The following is a 20,035-nucleotide window of genomic DNA, read 5'->3' as shown; positions in this document are numbered from 1 at the left end:
GGAAGCCTCTAGAACCTTCTAGAAGCTTTCTAATTAACAGAAGTAGCTCGAGAAGCTTCCTAAGTAGGAGTATATATAGGGATCGAGGCTGAAGAGTTCTTCAGTCTCGACAACACATCTCTTGGAGTTCTAGCTCACCTTTCTGGTGTTGTTCTTGTACTCATCCGTTTAATCTAGTTCTGCCACTTCTTCTTGAACTTCTTGTTAGATTTCAAGTCTGCATTTTGTGTCCGTGACAGATTATATGTTAAGTTAGAAAAGTATGTATTCTATACTATTTAAGTTGACTTCTTATGATACATCATTTCTAACAAAGAATTAATGATGGATCCAAAGAAGGTCCAAATTATCATAGATTAAAAGATTCTAAGAACAATAAGAATCGTACAATACTTTTTGGACTTTGCTAATTACTATTGAATCTTTATCAATAAATTTTCTTAAATTATAACTTCACTTACATATTTGACTTGTAAAAATAAACTTCAGAGGAATAAGGAAGCCAAAGCATTATTTGATACTTTAATAAAGAAATTTACTTCTACACCAATCTTATATTATATTGATTTCTTTAAGGCATTTTTCATGGAAAAAAAACCTCAAACTTTGCCTAGGATGTAATATTATTAGAATTGGGAGTAGATGATAAACTCCATCCTGTAGCTTTTTAATCCAAAAAAAATTCAATAACCAAGTTTAATTATAAAATCCACGACAAAGAGTTCCTTACAATTGTAGATTCATTTCAAGAATAGTGTCATTATTTAAAAGACGCCTTGAATCTAGTTGCTATGTATACATATCACAAGAATCTCAAATATTTCATGTCAACACATGTTTTGAATCATTTTCAAGCTTATTGGAGCATGTCTTTATCAAGATTTGATTTTAAGATCATTTGTAGATCCAAAAAACAACAAAGTTTTTTAGATGTCATTTTTAGATGTTCTTATCTTACATCAAAAGAAAGAGATTTTTCTTTTGATCAACAAAGAATAATTTTCTTCAAGTTGGAGCATTTTCATCTTAAAGCAATAAAATCAACATTAACTATTGTTTCAAACTTTCTCAAGCAAATTCAATCAAATATATCCTCTGATCTTCTTGTCCATGATATCAAGAATAATTCTCTTCAGTCTCATGATACTTTCAAGTTTGAATTCAAAAACAACCTATTTTATTCTGAGAGACAATTATACATTCCAAAAGATAGGACATGATTACGTCTTCTTCAAACTTGTCATGATTTTTTAGCAATTAGACATTTTGGATACAACAAGACTTTAGAACTAATATCAAAAGATTTTTCATGGCCTCAAATTTGAAAGGAAATCAAAGACTTTGTACAATCATGAGATCTTTTTTCAAGATTCAAAACTCCTTGTGTCACGGCCATAATCATGTAAGCTAATAATTACATATAGAAATAGGTAGAAGTAAGTAAAAGTAGGTAAAAGTAAGTTAATTCTATAATATTTAATATAGAAGCTTCCTAGAAATTTCTTAGATGCTGCTTTGACTTCATAGGTGTCTTTAATTGACTTTTTGGATTAGAAACGTGGTCAACAAGTTGACCATGTGCCACACATGTTGTTAGCTTGAAGATCAAGCTAACTATGTAGCCCACACGTAGAAAAACTTGCCTTGTAAGTCAAGGAATGTGTCCTACAAAGTCAACACATATTGGAGGTCCTATAGAACGTCGCCACGTAGCCCCTAGTTAGAGAGTATATATAGAGACAAGAGTAAAGGCTTCTTCACTCTTGTCAACTCCTTTCTTGCTTCTAGTCTGTTTCAAGGGTCTCTAGTTTTCTTGTCTTTTGGCAATAGCCATTCCAGTTTCTCTTTCAATATACATACTTGTTTATTTATATTTTGTTACCTTTATTTGCGTGAAGGATCACTTATCTAAATTATTTTTTCATCGAGTTCTTATCCTTGACAAATTGACAAGAGTGCACTTACAATATCAGAGCTTTGTTTTTCTTGAGTAAGAGTGGATTACCCCTTTCTCTTGACAAGACATAAGCATATTAGAAGTTTGTGGATTACCCACTTCTAAACTGATATTGTTCTTAGTATCTTCTTTGTTATCAAGTCTTTTCTTTTTCTTTTGTCTTGAGCAATATCAGACAAATTTTTCTTCTTAGTATTATTATAGCAGAGCTTGTTGAAATGAAGAATGCAATGGCACAAATGCAAGAACAATTGAGGGAGTTAATGCTTGCAATGCATCAACTCAATTCACCAACACAGGAAAGAAAAGAATAGCAAAAAGTGGAGATATAGAGATGATCGGAGCTGCTTCAACATCTGCACCAAATCACATTCCTTCTCCAATTGTACAACACCCTGTAAGCACTAGAAAACAAAGAATTGCTTTACCCAAGAAATTTGATGGTACAAGATCAAAGTTTCGAGGGTTCATCAATCAAGTACAATTGGCAATTGAACTTCAACCGCAAAGCTATCCAACTCCAGGATCACAAGTCAGGTTTATTGGCACTATACTTTCTGGTTCTGCATTATCGTGGTTTTCGTCTTTTCTTGAACAACGAAATCTAATGTTGGACAATTTGGAAGCTTTTTTGGTGGAGTTTCGATCTATGTATGGTGAACACGATGCAACTCGTGTCGCAACAAATAAGATCCGAATTCTGCGACAAGAAAACCGCTCAGTAATAATGTATGCTTCACAATTTCGACAACTTGCAATTGACATCAAGTAGGATGATGCTACACTCATCAGTCAATTTCTTTATGGATTGCAATACGAAGTAAAGAAATTGATGCTCAACTTACCTGATCCTCAAACTTTGAGTCAAGCAATCGATTTTGCGGTAAAATGTGACAATTGACTTTTTGAATTTCGATTCGAGAGTCGTACACGGGAACCTCAACGTTATTACTCAATGGCAACATCAGCATCTTTGCCAAACGTACATTTGCAAGTAGAAGACATGCAAATTGACGCGGTACGTTTTAAACCCCTAACTGAGCAAGAAAAGATTCGTCGTCGTCAAGAAGGATTATGTTTATACTACGGAGAACCTAAGCACACTGCTCAACATTGTCCAAAGAAACAACGTAACTATAAAATGAGGGGTACGGCGATCAAGGAAGACAACATGTCGGAAAACGGATTCGTCTAGCTACAATAGGGACCGTGCAGCTGGAACCTTGTACAATTCCTAATGAAGGTCCTATCCTCTCCTCAGCACCCTCTTCTTGTTTTATAATAGAATTATATTTAGGACCTAAGAATTACAAAGCCTTTGCTTTATTAGATTCGAGAGCCTCAGCATGTTTTTTAGATGAATAATTTGTTAAAAGTCATAAAATACCTTTTGTACAGAAAACTAAACCTGTACATGTAGAAGTCATTAATGGCCGTCCTTTGTCTTCTGGAGATGTCACTCATGAAACTCGCCCTATAAAAGTAACAATAAACGGTCATGTTAGCTACATAGCTTTTAACATAATTAAATCCCCGTCCAATCCAGTTATTTTAGGTTAATCCTGGCTAGAAAAATATAACCCTCGAATAGATTGGAATTCTCGTAAACTTGACTTTTTCCAAAGCATTATTAATAGTTCTATCAAGCAAGTAAAAAGTTATAAATCTAATATAGTAAAATCCGTACTTATAGGTGCAAAAGCATTTATATACGCAGCAAAAGAAGGATCAACTTTTGCTATTTATATTGTACCTATTTCTGAAAGCGTAAAGACTTCAAGTGGCATTCCAAGTCAATATCAGGATTATCAAGACGTTTTTGAGAAAAAGAATGCAGATATTCTTCCTGAGCATCGCCCATATGATTGTTCAATCGACCTCAAGGAAGGAACTCAGCCACCATTTGGACCAATTTACAGTTTATCGCAAGATGAGTTGGCTGAACTCAAGACATATATTGACGAGAATTTAGTGAAGAATTTCATACGCCATTCAAAATCTCCAGCAAGAGATCCAATTCTATTCGTAAAGAAAAAAGATGGATCTTTGCGAATGTGTGTTGACTATCGAGGGCTCAACAAGATCACAATCACGAACAGGTATCCATTACCTTTGATATTAGGACTCCTTGACCAATTGAATCAAGCTAAGATTTATACAAAAATAGATCTAAGAGGAGCATATAATCTAGTACGAATCAAAGAAGGACATGAATGGAAAACTACGTTTCGAACTAGGTATGGACATTTTGAATATAATGTCATGCCTTTTGGACTCACGAATGCACCAACTACTTTTCAACATCTCATGAATGATGTATTTCATGAATTCTTAGATAATTTTGTTGTCTGCTATCTAGACGATATCCTGATCTATTCTAACAACGTCGAAGAGCATAAAATACATGTTCGTCAAGTATTACAAAAACTTAGAGATGTAGGATTGTACACCAAGATGAAAAAGTGTGTATTTCACACTACTCAAGTTGACTTTTTAGAATATATCATTTCATATGATGGTCTCATGATGGATTCTAAGAAAGTCCAGACAATCATGAATTCGAAGATTCCAAGGATCGTAAGAGATGTCCAATGTTTCTTGGGATTTGTCAATTACTATTGGATCTTCATCAAAGACTTTTCATGAGTTGCAGCTCCACTTACACGCTTGACCAATAAAGACAAATTCCAATGGAATCAAGAAGCGGAAGCAACATTTGAAGCCTTGAAGACATCGTTTGTATCTGCATCAGTCTTATATTGTGTTGACTTTTCCAAGGCATTTTTTATGGAAACAAACACATCGGATTTTGCCTTGGGTGCAATTTTGTCACAAATGGGAACAGATGACAAACTTCATCCGATAGCTTTTCATTCAAGAAAATTCTCAACAGCCGAGATCAATTATGAGATCCACGATAAAGAACTGCTTGCAATCGTGGATTCCTTTCAAGAATGGCGTCATTATCTAGGAGGTGCTTCTAGTCCAGTCATTGTGTATACAGATCACAAGAACCTCGAGTATTTCATGTCAGCACGCGTGTTGAATCGTCGTCAAGCTCGTTGGAGTATGTCTTTGTCAAGATTCGAATTCATTATCACTTATCAACGAAGAAAACAACAAGGTTTATCCAATGCATTGTCTAGACGTTCTTATTTTGCACCAAAAGAAGGAGATGCAGCTTTTGAGCAACAAAGAACGGTCCTCTTGAAATCGGAGCAATTTCATCTCCGAGCAATGAAATCAACATTGACTGTTGATTCAACTTTTCTCAAGCAAATCCAGTCCAGTATGTCCTTAGACCCTCTTGTTCATGATATTGAGAATAATTCTTCCAAGTCTCATGATTCTTCTAAGTTTGAGTTCAAGAATAATCTATTATATTTTGAAGGACGCCTATATGTTCTAGAAGGAGAAGCACGTTTACGAGTTCTTCAAGCACGTCATGATTTTCCAGCAGCAGGACACTTTGGATATAATAAGACTTTGGAACTCATATCAAGAGATTTTTGGTGGCCACAAATGTGGAAGTCAGTCAAAGACTTTGTACAATCATGTAATATTTGTTCAAGATCAAAAACTCCTCGTCATCGATCTTACGGACTTCTTCAGCCATTACCTATACCAGAACAACCATGGTCTTTTCTTTCTATGGATTTCATCACAGATCTTCGAAGCTCAAGATCTTATGATTTTATATTTGTGATAGTAGATCGTTTCACCAAGATGGCACATTTTGTGCTATGTACAAAATCTATCACAGGTGAAAAAACAGCTAAGCTTTTCATTGATAATATCTATCGCTATCATGGATTACCTAAAGATATCATATCGGATAGGAGAACTCAATTTGTGTCGAGATTTTGGAGGATCCTTTTCAAGATTTTAAAAGTGGACATAAAGCTATCTTCGGCTTTCCATCCTCAAACTGATGGACAAACAGAGCGCGTAAACCAAGTCTTGGAGCAGTATTTAAGGTGTATCATCAACTACCAATAAGATGATTGGACAACCCTTCTGCCATTGGCAGAGTTTGCTTATAATAATACGGTACATTCCTCCACACAACAAATACCTTTCTTTGCCAATTATGGCTATCATCCACGACTTGATGCTTTTGATTTTTCAAAAGTTGATAATCTTGCAGCAAAAGATATGGCAAATCAGTTGTCAGAGTTACATGCAATAATGAAGGCGCAATTGAAGGAAGCTCAAGAACGACAAAAGATAAACGCAGATGTATATCGTAAGGAGCAACCACAACTCAATGTGGGTGATAAGGTATGGCTACTTCGTCGTAATATCAAGACCACTCGTCCTTGCAACAAGTTGGACTATCGAAGGCTGGGACCATTTTCTATTTCTGCACAAATCAATCTAGTTGCATATCGTTTACATCTACCAAAGACAATGAAAATCCATCCAGTATTCCACGTGTCTCTTCTTGAACCATACAAGATAGTGGACATACCAAGAAGTCGACAAGCTCTACTTCCTTCTATAGAAGTGGACAATAATGAAGAGTTTGAAGTAGAAGAAGTCTTAGATTCAAGGCGACGTCGAAATAAAATAGAATATCTTATCCATTGGCGCGGATATGATATTAGTGAACGCACATGGGAGCCAATAAAGAATCTTACAAATGCAGCAAAGGCGGTGGAGGCTTTTCATCGACGACATCCATCAAAATCAAGATGAAAACCTTCTTTATAAAAAAAACAACATCTAAACGAGACATAACGATTGTCACAACCTTCAAGACGACGCAATCGAGATGAAGATCTTCAAGAATGACATGTTCTTCCTCGAATAGATGGTGAGATACAACGCGTTTGGTATCACAATTTGGGAAGGGACTCCCGATGTTTGGTGATTTTGCTAGAGGTAGGAACAACTCCTGATGGTGTTCCAAATATTCTATTTGAAGGAAGTTACGAAGGCCTCAACAATGACCAAATAACTGGGTGGTCTTCCCGCCCTGGTATGGGACACTACCGATGGTTGAGAGGCCCTATCAATCATCTTCGAAGAGAACAGAGATCAGAGTATGTGGCAAATACAATTCGTCGCATCATAGATTTCCTCAACATATGATGATCGCTCCTCGTGGAACTCGTCCCTAGAAGGGGGGGTAATGTCATGGCCATAATCATGTAAGCTAATAATTACATATAAAAATAGGTAGAAGTAAGTAAAAGTAGGTAAAAGTAAGTTAATTCTATAATATTTAATATAGAAGCTTCCTAGAAATTTTTTAGATGCTGCTTTGACTTCATAGGTGTCTTTAATTGACTTTTTGGATTAGAAACGTGGTCAACGAGTTGGCCATGTGCCACACATGTTGTTAGCTTGAAGATCAAGCTAACTATGTAGCCCTTATGTAGAAAAACTTGTCTTGTAAGTCAAGGAATGTGCCCTACAAAGTCAACACATATTGGAGGTCCTATAGAACGTCGCCACGTAGCCCCTAGTTAGAGAGTATATATAGAGACAAGAGTGAAGGCTTCTTCACTCTTGTCAACTCCTTTCTTGCTTCTAGTCTGTTTCAAGGGTCTCTAGTTTTCTTGTCTTTTGGCAATAGCCATTCCAGTTTCTCTTTCAATATACATACTTGTTTATTTATATTTTGTTACCTTTATATGTGTGAAGGATCACTTATCTGAATTATTTTTTCATCGAGTTCTTGTCCTTGACACCTTGCCATTGTCTTCATGGACTTCTTCAGCCATTACCTATTCCAAAACAACCATGGTCTTTCAATTCTATGGATTTTATCATGGATCTTCAAGTTTGTATGATTCTATATTTATGGTAGTAGATCATTTTATCAAGATGGCACATTTTATACCATATATAAAATCTGCCATAAGTGAAGAAACAGCTAAATTTTTTCTTGATAACATCTATCGCTATTACGGATTATCTAAAGATATTATATCAGATAGAAGGATTCAATTTATATTAAGATTTTGAAAAAACCATTTTAAGATTTTAAAGATAGATATAAGGCTCTCTTCATCTTTTCAGCCTCAAACTCATAGATAAACGGAATGGGTGAATCAAGTTTTAAAGCAGTACTTGAGGTGTATCATCAACTATTATCAAGATGATTGAACAACTTTTTTACCATTAGTAAAGTTTATATATTATAATTTGATATATTTTTTTATTCAATAAACATCTTTCTTTGCCAATTATAATTATTATCCATAATTTGATACTTTTGACTTTTAAAAAGTTGATAATCTTGTAGCATAAGATTTGACAAATTATTTTTCAAAGCTATTGTAAAAATAAAGGCACAGTTAAAGAGAGCTGAAGAATGACAAAAGATTAATGTAGATGCCTATTGCAAAGAACAACTATAATTTAACATAAGTAATAAGGTATAGTTACTTCAACACAATATCAAGACTATTCATCTTTGTAGTTGGACTACCATAGACTTGAACCTTTTCTTATTAGTAATAAATCAATCTTGTTGCTTATCAATTATATTTACTAGAGTCTATAAAGATCCATCTTGTATTTCATATACCTTATTTTTAGCCATATAAAATACTGAATATTTTAGAAAGAAGACAAATACCACCTCTCTATATAAAAATTAATAATAATCAAGAGTTCAAAGTAGAAGAAGTCTTAGATTTAAGGTTGCGCCAAAATAGGTTAAAATATCTTGTTTATTGGCATGGATATAATATTAGTGAACACATATAGAAGCCAACAAAGAATCTTGTAAATTTAGCAAAGAGAATTGAAGCTTTTCATCAATGATATCCATCAAAATCAAGATAAAAAATAGCAAATCTTTGCCATAAAAGAAACAAGATAAAAGGAAGATAATATTCTATCTTCTATCTTTCTTTGTAGCTTTTGCATATTTATAATATTAAAGAGATAGAAAACTAACAACCAACAGATCCAACTTAAGAACATTCATTTATTGACTTATTAGATAAGATATTATAATTGTCACAACTTACAAGATGATATAACCAAGATAAAGATCTTCAAGAACAACATGTACTTGCTTGAATAGATGGTAAGATACAATGTATTTGATATCATAACCTTGAAAGAGAGTCTTGAAGTTTGGTGATTTTATTAGACGTAGGAACAACTCTTGATGGTATTTCAAATGTTTTATTTGAAGAAAATTATGAAGGCATCAATGACAATTAAATAATAAGATGGTCTTCTTGTCCTAGTATAAAACATTATCAATAGTTGAGAGGAACTATCAACCATCTTCAAAAAGAAGAAAGATTAGAGTATGTGGTAAATATTATTTGCCTTATCTTGAATTTCCTCAACATATGAAGACTACTCTTTATGAAACTCATCCTTAGAACAGAGGGTAATATCAAGGATATACATACATATTTTAATAAATATCTTTATGATTAGATAGAAATAGGTAAAAATACATAAAAATAAATTAATTTCATAATACCTTCTAAAGAAGCTTCGTAAAAACTTTATAGTCACTACTTTGACTTAACATATGTTTGTAGTTGATTGATAGGCTAAAAACTTGATCAACAAATTAACCACATATTAGTAGTATGTAGAACAAGCTAACTATGTAGCATACATATAAAAAAACTTGTCTTATAAGTTAAGATACGTATCTTATAAAGTCAATACGTTTTGGATGTCATATCGGACATTGTTATATAGCTCCTATGTAAGAATATATATAGAGGCAAGAGTGAAGCCTTCTTCACTCTTGTCAATGCCTTTCTAATCTTTAGTCTTGGATTAAGACTTTCTAGTCTTCTTATTTTTGGAAATAATCATTCTAGTTCAATATTACATCATCTTTGAGTGACTTTCTAGTTCTTTTCAATGATACAAGAATGTATTGAAGATTTCTTTCTTTGAGATTGATGTCCTTAACACCATCATAATATGTAATGACATGGTATGAGTGGTATTGCTACCAGTACAACTAACAATAAGCACATTATTATGATTAACTAACCATATAACTCTTAGTCATAAGTTTTTGATGTTCCTAAATAAGTCTAGTTACAACATTAAACAAAAATTTTGTTCTTATAGTCAATGGTACCTCACTTAAAAGATTTATGTTTCATTCATTCAAGTAACTTCTATCAAATATGGTAATAGTTTTAGCTACAAACTTTTTTTGCAACTTAGCCAAATCTTTTTTGATTGAAGGCTTTGTAATTACTTGAGCTATCTCTGAAGATAGCATAGACACTTTGCCTTCCAACATTTTATCAATAGTTAAAACTTGCTAATTTAAATTGTAGAGTTGACAAATCAAAAGTGGAGAATATAAATATCTTCAAACTAGTAGATAAACAAAATGAATGAATTAAGTTTTAAAGCAATATCTTAAGCACTATCAATTACCATCAAGATTATTGGATAATTCTTTTTTTGTTAGCAAAGTTTACCTATAATAATACAACACATTCGTCTACTTAACAATCACTGTTCTTTACAAATTATGGTTATCATCTATAATTTAATATTTTTTATTTCACAAAAATTGATAATCTTACTACAAAAGATTTAACAAAATATTTATTAGAAATACATGCAATAATAAAAGTACAATTAAAGAGGGCTCAAAAATGACATAACATCAATGCATATATTTATTGCAAAAAATAATCTCAATTTTAAGTTGGTGATAAAATATGATTTTTTTATTATAACATAAAGACTAGTGGTCCTTGTGACAAGTTAAATTATCATAAACTTAGACCATTTCCTAATTGTGAATACATCAATCTAATTGCATATCAATTACATTTATTAAAATATATAAAGTTCTATCATGTGTTTTATATGTTTTTTTTTAGCCATATAAGATAATAAATATATCAAAAAGAAAATAGTTGCTATGTTTTCATATAAATAATAATCAAAAACTTGAAATGAAAGAGATCTTAAACTCAAGACAAATATCTTACATATTGGCGTGGATATGATATTGGTAAACATACTTGGGTGTTATCTAAGAATCTTATAAACAACAAAGAAGGTCAATGCTTTTCATTGACAACATTTATTTAAAAGATATGAAGATCTTAGTTATAAAGCAAAGAAGATTCAATAAATATTGCATTCTATCTTCTATTTTTGTTTGTAGTTTTTTTATACTTATGATGCTAAATAGATAGAGAATCAACAACCAACAAATTTAATAATAAAACTATTAATTATTGAGTTATTCGATGAGACATTGTAATTATCACATCTTTTAAGATAACTTAATAGAAATAAATACTATCAAAAAAGACATATTTCTCTTTAAATAGATGGCAAGATACAAAGTATTTAGTGTCACAACCTTAGAAGAGACTTCTAATGTTTAATGATACTATTGGAACCATTATAAGTTAGTCTATTTTACTTTATTGCAAACTATTGTATATGCACATTGTGTTTTTTAAATTTTAAATTAAAATATTAAATAACCTTTATAATTTTATAGTATTATAATAAATAAAAATATAAAAATATTTTATAGAAATAAAGAATTTTCAAAATAAACTAATTTGGAAATACTACCTATTCAATGAAATCTTTGACATAAGTTTTTTTTAAAGGCTTAAGTAAAGATTTGCAACCATACAAAACAAATTGGAGTCTTATGCTATCTTCTACTTATATCATTGAGAAGCATTTGAAAATGTAGATGGGAGATAATATGGAAACGTATAGATGTGATGTTAAAAATGATATTGAAAATTGTAATTATATGTATATAATTCTAATGAAAGAGTGATTTTGATATGGGGGGGACATGATGAGGCAACGTCGATGCACAAGGAGGGTGCGGGTATAGGCGACACCAGGACAGGTGGGGGGGCCTAAGAGCGTGAGAGGTTGTGATAAGTTGAGGGGCCATGGGGGTTGGCTGTGGGGACCCAAGCCCCGGGGGCTGCCCTATGGGAGCGCACCTTATCTTTCTCTCGCCAATGCCCGCCGCCCGTTCCCGTCCCCGCCCTTCTACACTCAATCCGACCCTGTGTCATCCCCCCCGCGTGTGCGGCCTCATGGCCCCTCGCCTACACTGTCTGTGGCACCCACACTCCGGACCCGTATCGATATTGCCTAGCCACGCTCCCATCTTCCTTCCTCACCTGCGCAGATTTATCGATCCCTCACCCCAATCGCAGTAGCGATCGCAGCAGAGATGGCAGCTCTCGCAGCTACTTCCGCGGCTTCCATCGCTCTCGCTATCCCTCAGGCCTCGTCCGGGGCTTCCACTTCTAGGAGCGTCAACCTCCGCCTCTCTGGTATCCAGGTATGGGTCTGGCTGTGAGATCATCGGCTGCGAGGGTGTACTGCAGCTGGATTCATGTTTCAAGAGGGTTTATATGTTTTTAAGGTGTGTGTATACTGGCTGTGTGGGATCACGGGGATTGTTGCTGCTGGATTGTTTGTGAATCTGGGTGGTGCATTTCGATGATGGGATTCATGCTATGGGTGGAACAGGGTCAGAAGCTCGCCGCTGTATGCAATGGCTCCCGCGTCGTGGCCAAGGCTGCAGGAGCTGCCCCCGACGCCACTGCTGAGGCGCCCAAGGGTTTCACCCCCCCGACCTTGAACGCTGATACCCCTGCCCCCATTTTTGGTGGTAGCACTGGGGGCCTTCTTCGCAAGGCTCAGGTCGAGGAGTTCTATGTCATCACCTGGGAATCACCGAAGGAGCAGATTTTCGAGATGCCCACCGGTCAGTTAGCGCATCCCTATTATTCTTGAGAGTCACATATTTTTCTATGTAACACATGCAGCCTTCAGTAGTTAAATTACGGGATAGGCCCTACAGGGAACATTATGTAAATATGGCAAGGTGTCGTATGGGTGACGACTTATTCATTGGGCAGTTCATTCAGAATGAGGCAATCGATTCCTCTGGTGCATTGAGGGAATAGAGTATTCGTTAAGAGCAGTGTCATAGGGTAGTACATTTGCGAGAACTGCAGTGATGCTGGGAAATGGACACTGTTGCACTCGTAGTTCCAGCTACTGACACTTACTCCGCGCAGGTGGGGCTGCCATAATGAGGTCCGGACCCAACCTGTTAAAACTGGCCAGGAAGGAGCAATGCCTTGCGTTGGGCGCTAGGTTGAGGACCAAGTTCAAAATCCAGTACCAGTTCTATCGTGTCTTCCCCAATGGCGAGGTGCAGTACCTCCACCCCAAGGACGGAGTCTACCCAGAGAAGGTGAACGCTGGAAGAACAGCTGTGGGAGTCAACAACAGGAGCATTGGGCAGAACGCCAACCCCGCCGAGCTTAAGTTCGCCCACAAACAAGCCTATGATTTGTAGACATTACATCTATTTGTATATCATGATGAAGTGTGTGTTGTAAGCCAAAATTCCCTGCTTTTATCTAAAAGCATCGCAATGCGTTGATGATAGATGTTGTGTGAGAGATGATGGATCTAAAAATAAATTCCGGAGAAACTGGAATCTGGCATCATTGGAATCTGAGTTTGTGTAACACTCGCAATATGTAGTTTGAAGGACATATTGTCCGTTTAACCCTAATCGGATGTGACATCCTACATGGCGGGTTACCTTAACTGTGGAATCAGTTTGGAAGTAAGAAATACTAAATCACTTGAAACAGTGCGGTACTGACTGTTCGTTGTCGTGAACTACGTAGCAGGTACTCTATAAGCGTCACGTTACAACACTGATAATCAGTCCGAACACCGGAAGGGTATATGTCTTGCACATACATCGTCACCTTTCCGAAGAGAACTTCAAAGCACGGTAGAGCAATTGAGTATTGTTCTTCATCTATTGAAATCATATCACCAATCGGGCCCGTACAGATCATTTTTACAAAAGCATACACCTGTTCTGACCACTTTCCAAACTATTTTTTGTGCCATCTGCCACTGACAGACACCCCTTGGAAAGACCCTATGAACAATACGTCACCTTCTCAACATACACATTCTCCACTTGAAAACCAATATTTGTCCCATACATTAACACACTCTTTATTCTGAACAATTCCATTCCATCGATAATACACACCAATTTTGACGCATACACACATGACACTACCAGACATTGGAAGAAACCGCCTGCAACATTACCGGTACCAATTGCGGCGTTGCCACTGTGATAAATTCAAGTCACAATTTCTACTTTCACAACTCCGTTATAACATTGGACATGTCGTTTCTTAATCATGACAGATGAACTGTGAACCAAATCTTACTGATACTGTGGATTACATTATGTTCATACATCCTCCGATAACGACGTTTCCAGTCATCACTTTCTCCGTTTAATTACAGAAAAAAGAACTTTTAAAAGCATGAACAATTCGACAGTCCTTGTATTAAGCGATTCTTTTACACTGCGAATCTTGCCTGCGGCTGAAAATTTGGAGAATTACTGCTGCACATCTATCCATCTCATAAAAACGTACAAATATATCTAAATCAGACAAGTCCAATGATCGTACAGAGCGTAAGGTATTACGTAATAACCTGGAAATCTCCCGACTTCTTCCGCTTCATTAAACATGTTTAATATTCCAAAAACACTCAGTTTACATGCTTCCAACCCAACCCACTACAATCCTACCGAACGGTACCAGTAAGAGAAGCTAAAATTTCGCACCACCTTCAACAAAACAAACACGAAACATACATTTTCGTTGCCCAACTGGAGAACTGGTGAGAAGGTATTTTATTTGAACATAATCGTATCTTGTCAATGATGTGGCCAAAAAACTCAGTGAAGTCTCGATCAATACAAGTGGCTACCTCTTTTCCCGTAAAAAGAAAAGAATAAGAGAAGGGGGAAAAAAAAAGGTGGGAAATTACAAAGGGTGATATCCTAAGCGAGAATATACCGAAAGGGGGAGCATTTGAAGGGGGAAGGTGGAACGATTTTACAGGCTTACGTCTGCGTCAAGTGGACTCTCGCTCTCTCTCTCGTGAGGTGAGTTCTGTTCTCCAAAATGTTTCTAGATATCTACTGTCCCAATGAAAGAGTGTAACCCATGTACCTGTATTTTAACCATAAAAAGACATAAAAAGTATAATCCACAACGAGTTTCACTACCACGTACAGCAACGCGGTGATTTTAAAAGGTTACTCCACAACACCCGAGTCTTCACTGATGGTCCAGTCTTCAGGGGGGTCCGTTCTCCTCGAACAGGTCCAACAGCTCCACAGCCTGCCATAACACAAGTACCACGAACTAACAATATCAAGCCAGGAGCCTTTTCTGTTCTTCTTTTCCCTCCCTCTGCACTGAACTACTTTTTACATTTGAAAAATGTATGGCTGCATTCATCAGAACCGTACCATTTGTCAGAAGTCATGACTGAAATGAGAGGTCTTCTGACACATGCTACCAAGTTACACCTAGTGCAAACTTATTTTCTCAAAAATATACTAGAGGTTTAAGGAACTACCTCTGGAACAGAGAGTTGGAGACGGAATTTGGGTCCATCATAGTGATGCAGCACCGGCCTGAACGAATCCTCTTCTAAAGGCTTACACTGCTTGCGAATGCGAGTCCGCACCTAGAAAAATGAGTGCGGGTTAGCAATGAATCGGTCAGTGTTCTAGCAGGACCTAAATTTAGCTTGAACAGCGACACAATATTCAACAACGTCGTGGTTTGAGAGCCAACCTGGGCAGGAAATCTTGACTCTCCCCGACATTTCTTGTCTTCCCAGGCGGTTGGATCTATGTTAGAGCCTCCAAAACTTGCTGCCTGTCATACAGAATGTAAACACCATACATGAGAACCTACGTCTGAAGCAAGTCCTTGACACCACCCACAGGTCAGAGGACGTCCAAGTAGGTCCTCCTTGCATCTAGTTCGATGTATCCAACCCTTCCCGAGTCTAAAAACTACTCTGGAACATGTCTCATTGATAAGGAATCTAAATTAATGCTGGGATCCATTATAGTCCGCCAAAATTACGGAATACCAACTAAGTCGAAAGAAGCAAGAGATTGTGCTGATAGTGAACCAGCCAGTACATTCACGAGGAATAAGCTCAGACAACTTACCTCAAAAATTCCATGAAGCTGGTGGGTAGTATAATTGTACAGAAAAAGAGGAAGCCCTGGTTGAATAGTGCGTACAGAATCTCGATATCGTTGTGGTAATCCTGATCAACAAAAAAAAAAAATCTCTTGATCACTTACCAAATGAGCTTAGTTAAAACGTTTGATTTCTCGCCTAATAGGACGGATACAGGACCACAGAAATGCAATTTTGATTATGACCTTCACAAGAGCCATAGATGAATTCGTGCTACTTGTCATTCTCTAGTAAGATCTGAAGTGAAAAATCAGATGACAGTAAAAACGTACCGAAAAGTTGGCGTTTAAGGTCCTCCTGCATGGTGTCGTTATTGCAGACGAATATGTAACCCCCCAATGTGACATTTCGAGGAAGGACTTCAGCTGACGGCAGTGATTTAAAACGCTTCTCATGATTAGCGGAAACCTGGAATTGGGTATTACCATTGGACACAACAGTCTTGGCTGCCGTTGGGCCAGGCATGTTGCCCTCGCCAGAGAGTTGCTGCTTCTGCTCAGAAGAAAATTGCTTGGATTCGGTGGCCTGGGATCCTTTGAGATCCCCTCCTGCAGGTTGTTGTTGCTGCTTAGAGCCCCGACGACCCTCACCTACGGTCCGTTTGAATTCCTTGATGGCACCCGGTGGGATAGATTGCCGCTCAAGAATCCCCACCTGAGGCTGCTGCCGATCATAGTAAGGTGCAGCCGCTGCGGCCAGGCTCCAGTTCTGGTCAGTGGGGGGGAGGGACCAGCTATGGTTCGCGGAACTGGTCACCCAATTCCGCTCCTTAGTAGTATCGCCGGAACCCCCAATTCCGTCCCAAAGCCACAATGAATACTGGCTCGCCAGCGGTCCTGTGTGAGTTAACCCCGCAATCTTGTCGGATTTGGGGGCACAAAGCCGTCCACAACTACAATAAAATTTGGTGCCACAAAAGGTAACTGTTCCACTCGGTTTCGGATCGCGATGTTCCTTTCAGATCAAAACGGGGTATTTCTAAAGTAACAATGATTAAGCAGAGGCAATTAAAAGTGATGTGCTACGACAGTTCTTGAGTCAGGAGAACTACCCGACCTTCGTTATTACCTCAAAGGCTTGTTGGCTTTCTCGCACTGTATTTTCAACAACCGAGAAACCTCTGAAAACTCTAAAACTTGTGTATGCAGGGACACTAATTAGTGGCCCTTGATGGAAAAATTAAGCTATGTCTCTCTTAAGAATATATGGCCCAAACCTCAGGTTTCTGGGCTCAAAACACTGCCTCGAAAAGCTCCTTAACAAGGTTGAAACTCCTAAGATACCTCAACGTGTGGTAGTATACACGGATTGGGGCTCAAATCCGAGATACTCAGGAAAAACCCCGGAAAAGAACGACGGAAAAAGATACCGGCTTGGGTAAGAGATTTGGGAGCGAAGAGGAGGGTTACGTGAAACCTCCAAAGACCGCCAAAGCGTCAGCCACCTAGTAGACAGTTGAAGTGCATAAGTGTGCCCATGGCAGAGTTTTTTCACGACTCGATGAGGAGAGAGGAGTTCTGACGGAGAGGGCGCGCGGTGTTGCAGCTGGGGCACCAGGATAGACAAGGAAATCATACAAACTTTTAATGAGAGAGTGGCCTCCTGTGAGGAGTCAAGATTTCAAGGTTGCAGTACCGCCCTGTAACAAACCAACAAACCCGTCACAATCCTTTCTTCGGCAACGACAAACAGTTCAGATTTGCTTAAAATGAGTGACAAAGTCGAATGAAAGCTTTAAAACTATCCAGCCGGCAGCATACACAAGGCCTAAAACATCGCAAACCCGGCGCCAGGAAAAATTAGAGGACCTCAGCACCTTTTATGCCAAGGCTCACCAGAACACCGCTCTCCAAGGTTTCAAGAACTAAGAGCACGAAACTGGGCGTTCGAACTCAGAAAGATGTTATATGAACTAGGACTGGACACACTGTGTACGCTCTGGCCGAAGCGATACGGACGATGGCATCTTCAGATTTCGAAAAAGGCATGAGTTAACCGAGGGTTCCACAACAAGACATCCGCTTTCTTGCTCCATCGTTCCTAGCTTGCATGACTAGGTTCGTGCTTCAGAGGAGCAAGAGGAATACAAGTGCACCCTGAGATGCGCCAGCGGCCTTCTCTTGAGACCATGTCTAGGTTCTCTTAAACGACATAGTCACTAACCGAAGAAAGTGAAAGTGAGAAGGTCCAGAAATGAATGGCGCGAAAGACCGCCAAACACGAGGGGAGAGATAAAAGGGGAGGGCGACATGGAGCGAAGGGAGTTAGTTAACCTTGAGCGTCCTCCGAATCGGCTGCCGCTGCAATGGCCGTCAACTATTTGCACATGCAAACACACCATGGCGCTTCCCTTGCTCCGGTAGGAGGCAGCTTGGAATCCCAACACACTGAAATCTCAAGAACAGCCTTGAGGTGCCAGACTCTAGAACTCAGGGGAAGCTTGCTAGGCAAGTGAAAAAGGCTAGATGGCGTGTAGTGGAGGGTCCCAGCTGCGACGCGACCTCAGAGCCAACTTCCTGAAAAATCTTCACACAGTACAGACAATACAAGTTTGCTAAGGGACAGCCGACTAAAACAACTCACGACGGAGGACAACACCTCACCGTAGCAAGGACACTCCCCCTCTCCTCCCACCCATCCCTCGGCGCAACCCCCTTGATCAACTCTCTCAAGCTGCTCTCAGAAACCTCGAGATTGAATCACCGTGAGGCCCCCCTCCCCTCTACTATATTTATTTTACAGGCCAGTACAATAAAATCCAGTAGCTCCGAAACCCTGCCATAAACTTAAATCCAACAAAAACTAAATCCTCCCAAACCAACTCCGAAGACGTCAACCCGTTTCCCTCCCACTCGCGGACAAAAACACAAAACTCCTACAGGGATTATTTTTTTCCTTCTTCTTCTTCTTCTTTTATTCAAAATAGCACAAAAATCGATACTTACAGTCATCACCTCAGTAAGCTTCACGCATGGGGGCACCAATCCCAACAACAAAACAGAAACACGACACTCCTACAACGTCCTCTAGCATCAGCAGCAGCAGGAGGAGGAAGAAGAGGGGCAGGAGAGGGACAGCAGCAGGGGCATCAATGCACTCACCACCACGCACAATGTAAGAGAGCCAAAACATGAGAATAAATAAATAATGAAATAGAAATAGCACACCTTAAACAGCAGACGAAATAGTGCAGGACTGGCCCACACAGTTTTGTTCTTCTAGTCGAAGGAGTCTCAACAGCAGCAGCAAGAAGAAGACGGTGCAGAAGAAGAAGCAGCAGAAGCAGAAGGAGCAGAAACGGGTGCGACCAGGACACCCCTCTCCCCCCCCACCCCCCCCCCCCCCCCCCCCGCGTACCTGGGGACGGGAGGGGACAGGCGGGGACACACAACAAACAGCCCCGAACCCGAACCTGAACCGGTCATCCCCCCCCCGCCCCACGGGCGAACGAGCTCGTGGCCCCTTCCCATTCCGCATTCCCACCAAAAGGAGAGCCCAGGAATTCCAAATCCTTGTCCAAATCAGGTAATCCCGCCCTCCGCCCCGGTCATCCCCGCTGGATGAGCGTCGTCGCACGTCCGTCCTCGGACACGATCCCCTGCTCCCCTCCCCTTCATCCATCCATCCATCTATTAATTCATCCATTAATATATTCATCTATCTATTCCTCGTCTCTGTTCATTCGCTTTCGCTTCCCCCCTGGTGAGACGGAACTCACTCACTACTTGCACGTCCCAGTAAAAGACAAAAAAAATGTTTATTTACCCGCCCATTTCATGAGGTAATTTATTATTTACCGTCCAGGACAGGTGACTCACTTACTCCTTCCCCCCTGCAAACGTTCCGCCGTATACGTCATTCTCGTATATGTAGACTGACATCCGCGGCGGTACAGTCTCGGTTTCGAATTCGTATATATTATTCGTACGAATGGAGGCTTGTTGCTCGCGAGAGGAGGTGATTATTGTAGTGAGGGGTGGGGTGGGTGGGGGTCGAAATT

General features: G+C 38.7%; 2 protein-coding genes and 1 long non-coding RNA gene across 8 annotated transcripts in view; 1 reads left to right on the top strand and 2 right to left on the bottom strand.

Annotated features, from left to right (window-relative positions):
- The window catches only part of LOC149987586 (uncharacterized), a 62,456-nt gene extending 43,059 nt beyond the window's left edge, over positions 1-19,397 (bottom strand). Inside the window, exon 1 of the long non-coding RNA XR_016506864.1 lies at positions 19,368-19,397. This is a non-coding gene — a long non-coding RNA (uncharacterized LOC149987586). The remainder of the gene's footprint in view (positions 1-19,367) is intronic.
- LOC112293225 (photosystem I reaction center subunit II) lies at positions 12,095-13,499 on the top strand. Its single transcript, XM_024542420.3, has 3 exons — positions 12,095-12,248; positions 12,440-12,677; positions 12,994-13,499. Exons 1-3 carry the CDS (start codon positions 12,138-12,140, stop codon positions 13,275-13,277), a joined length of 633 nt encoding a protein of 210 aa, XP_024398188.1. The 5' UTR covers positions 12,095-12,137; the 3' UTR covers positions 13,278-13,499.
- Positions 14,642-19,368, bottom strand: LOC112293226 (B2 protein). Of its 6 annotated transcripts, none has more exons than XM_090256664.1 (7): positions 19,203-19,368; positions 18,309-18,560; positions 16,308-17,674; positions 16,002-16,102; positions 15,616-15,699; positions 15,395-15,505; positions 14,642-15,153 (listed from the first exon to the last, which is right to left on the bottom strand). In XM_090256664.1, the coding sequence occupies exons 3-7, from the start codon at positions 16,498-16,500 to the stop codon at positions 15,109-15,111; spliced, it is 534 nt and encodes a 177-aa protein (XP_090112790.1). In that variant the 5' UTR covers positions 16,501-17,674; positions 18,309-18,560; positions 19,203-19,368; the 3' UTR covers positions 14,642-15,108. The 6 variants fall into 6 exon arrangements, with proteins under 6 accessions (XP_090112790.1, XP_090112793.1, XP_090112792.1 ...); XM_090256667.1 differs by having other exon boundaries at positions 18,309-18,551; positions 19,203-19,315; XM_090256666.1 differs by lacking the exon at positions 19,203-19,368 and adding an exon at positions 18,981-19,137 and having other exon boundaries at positions 18,309-18,551.
- Positions 19,398-20,035: the final 638 nt, after the last annotated feature.

Source organism: Physcomitrium patens, chromosome 16 (assembly GCF_059467195.1).
Source record: "Physcomitrium patens ecotype Gransden chromosome 16, ASM5946719v1, whole genome shotgun sequence".
Classification (NCBI taxonomy): domain Eukaryota; kingdom Viridiplantae; phylum Streptophyta; class Bryopsida; order Funariales; family Funariaceae; genus Physcomitrium; species Physcomitrium patens.
The sequence above is the reverse complement of the archived record's forward strand: the minus strand, read 5'-3'. Positions and strand labels throughout refer to the sequence as shown.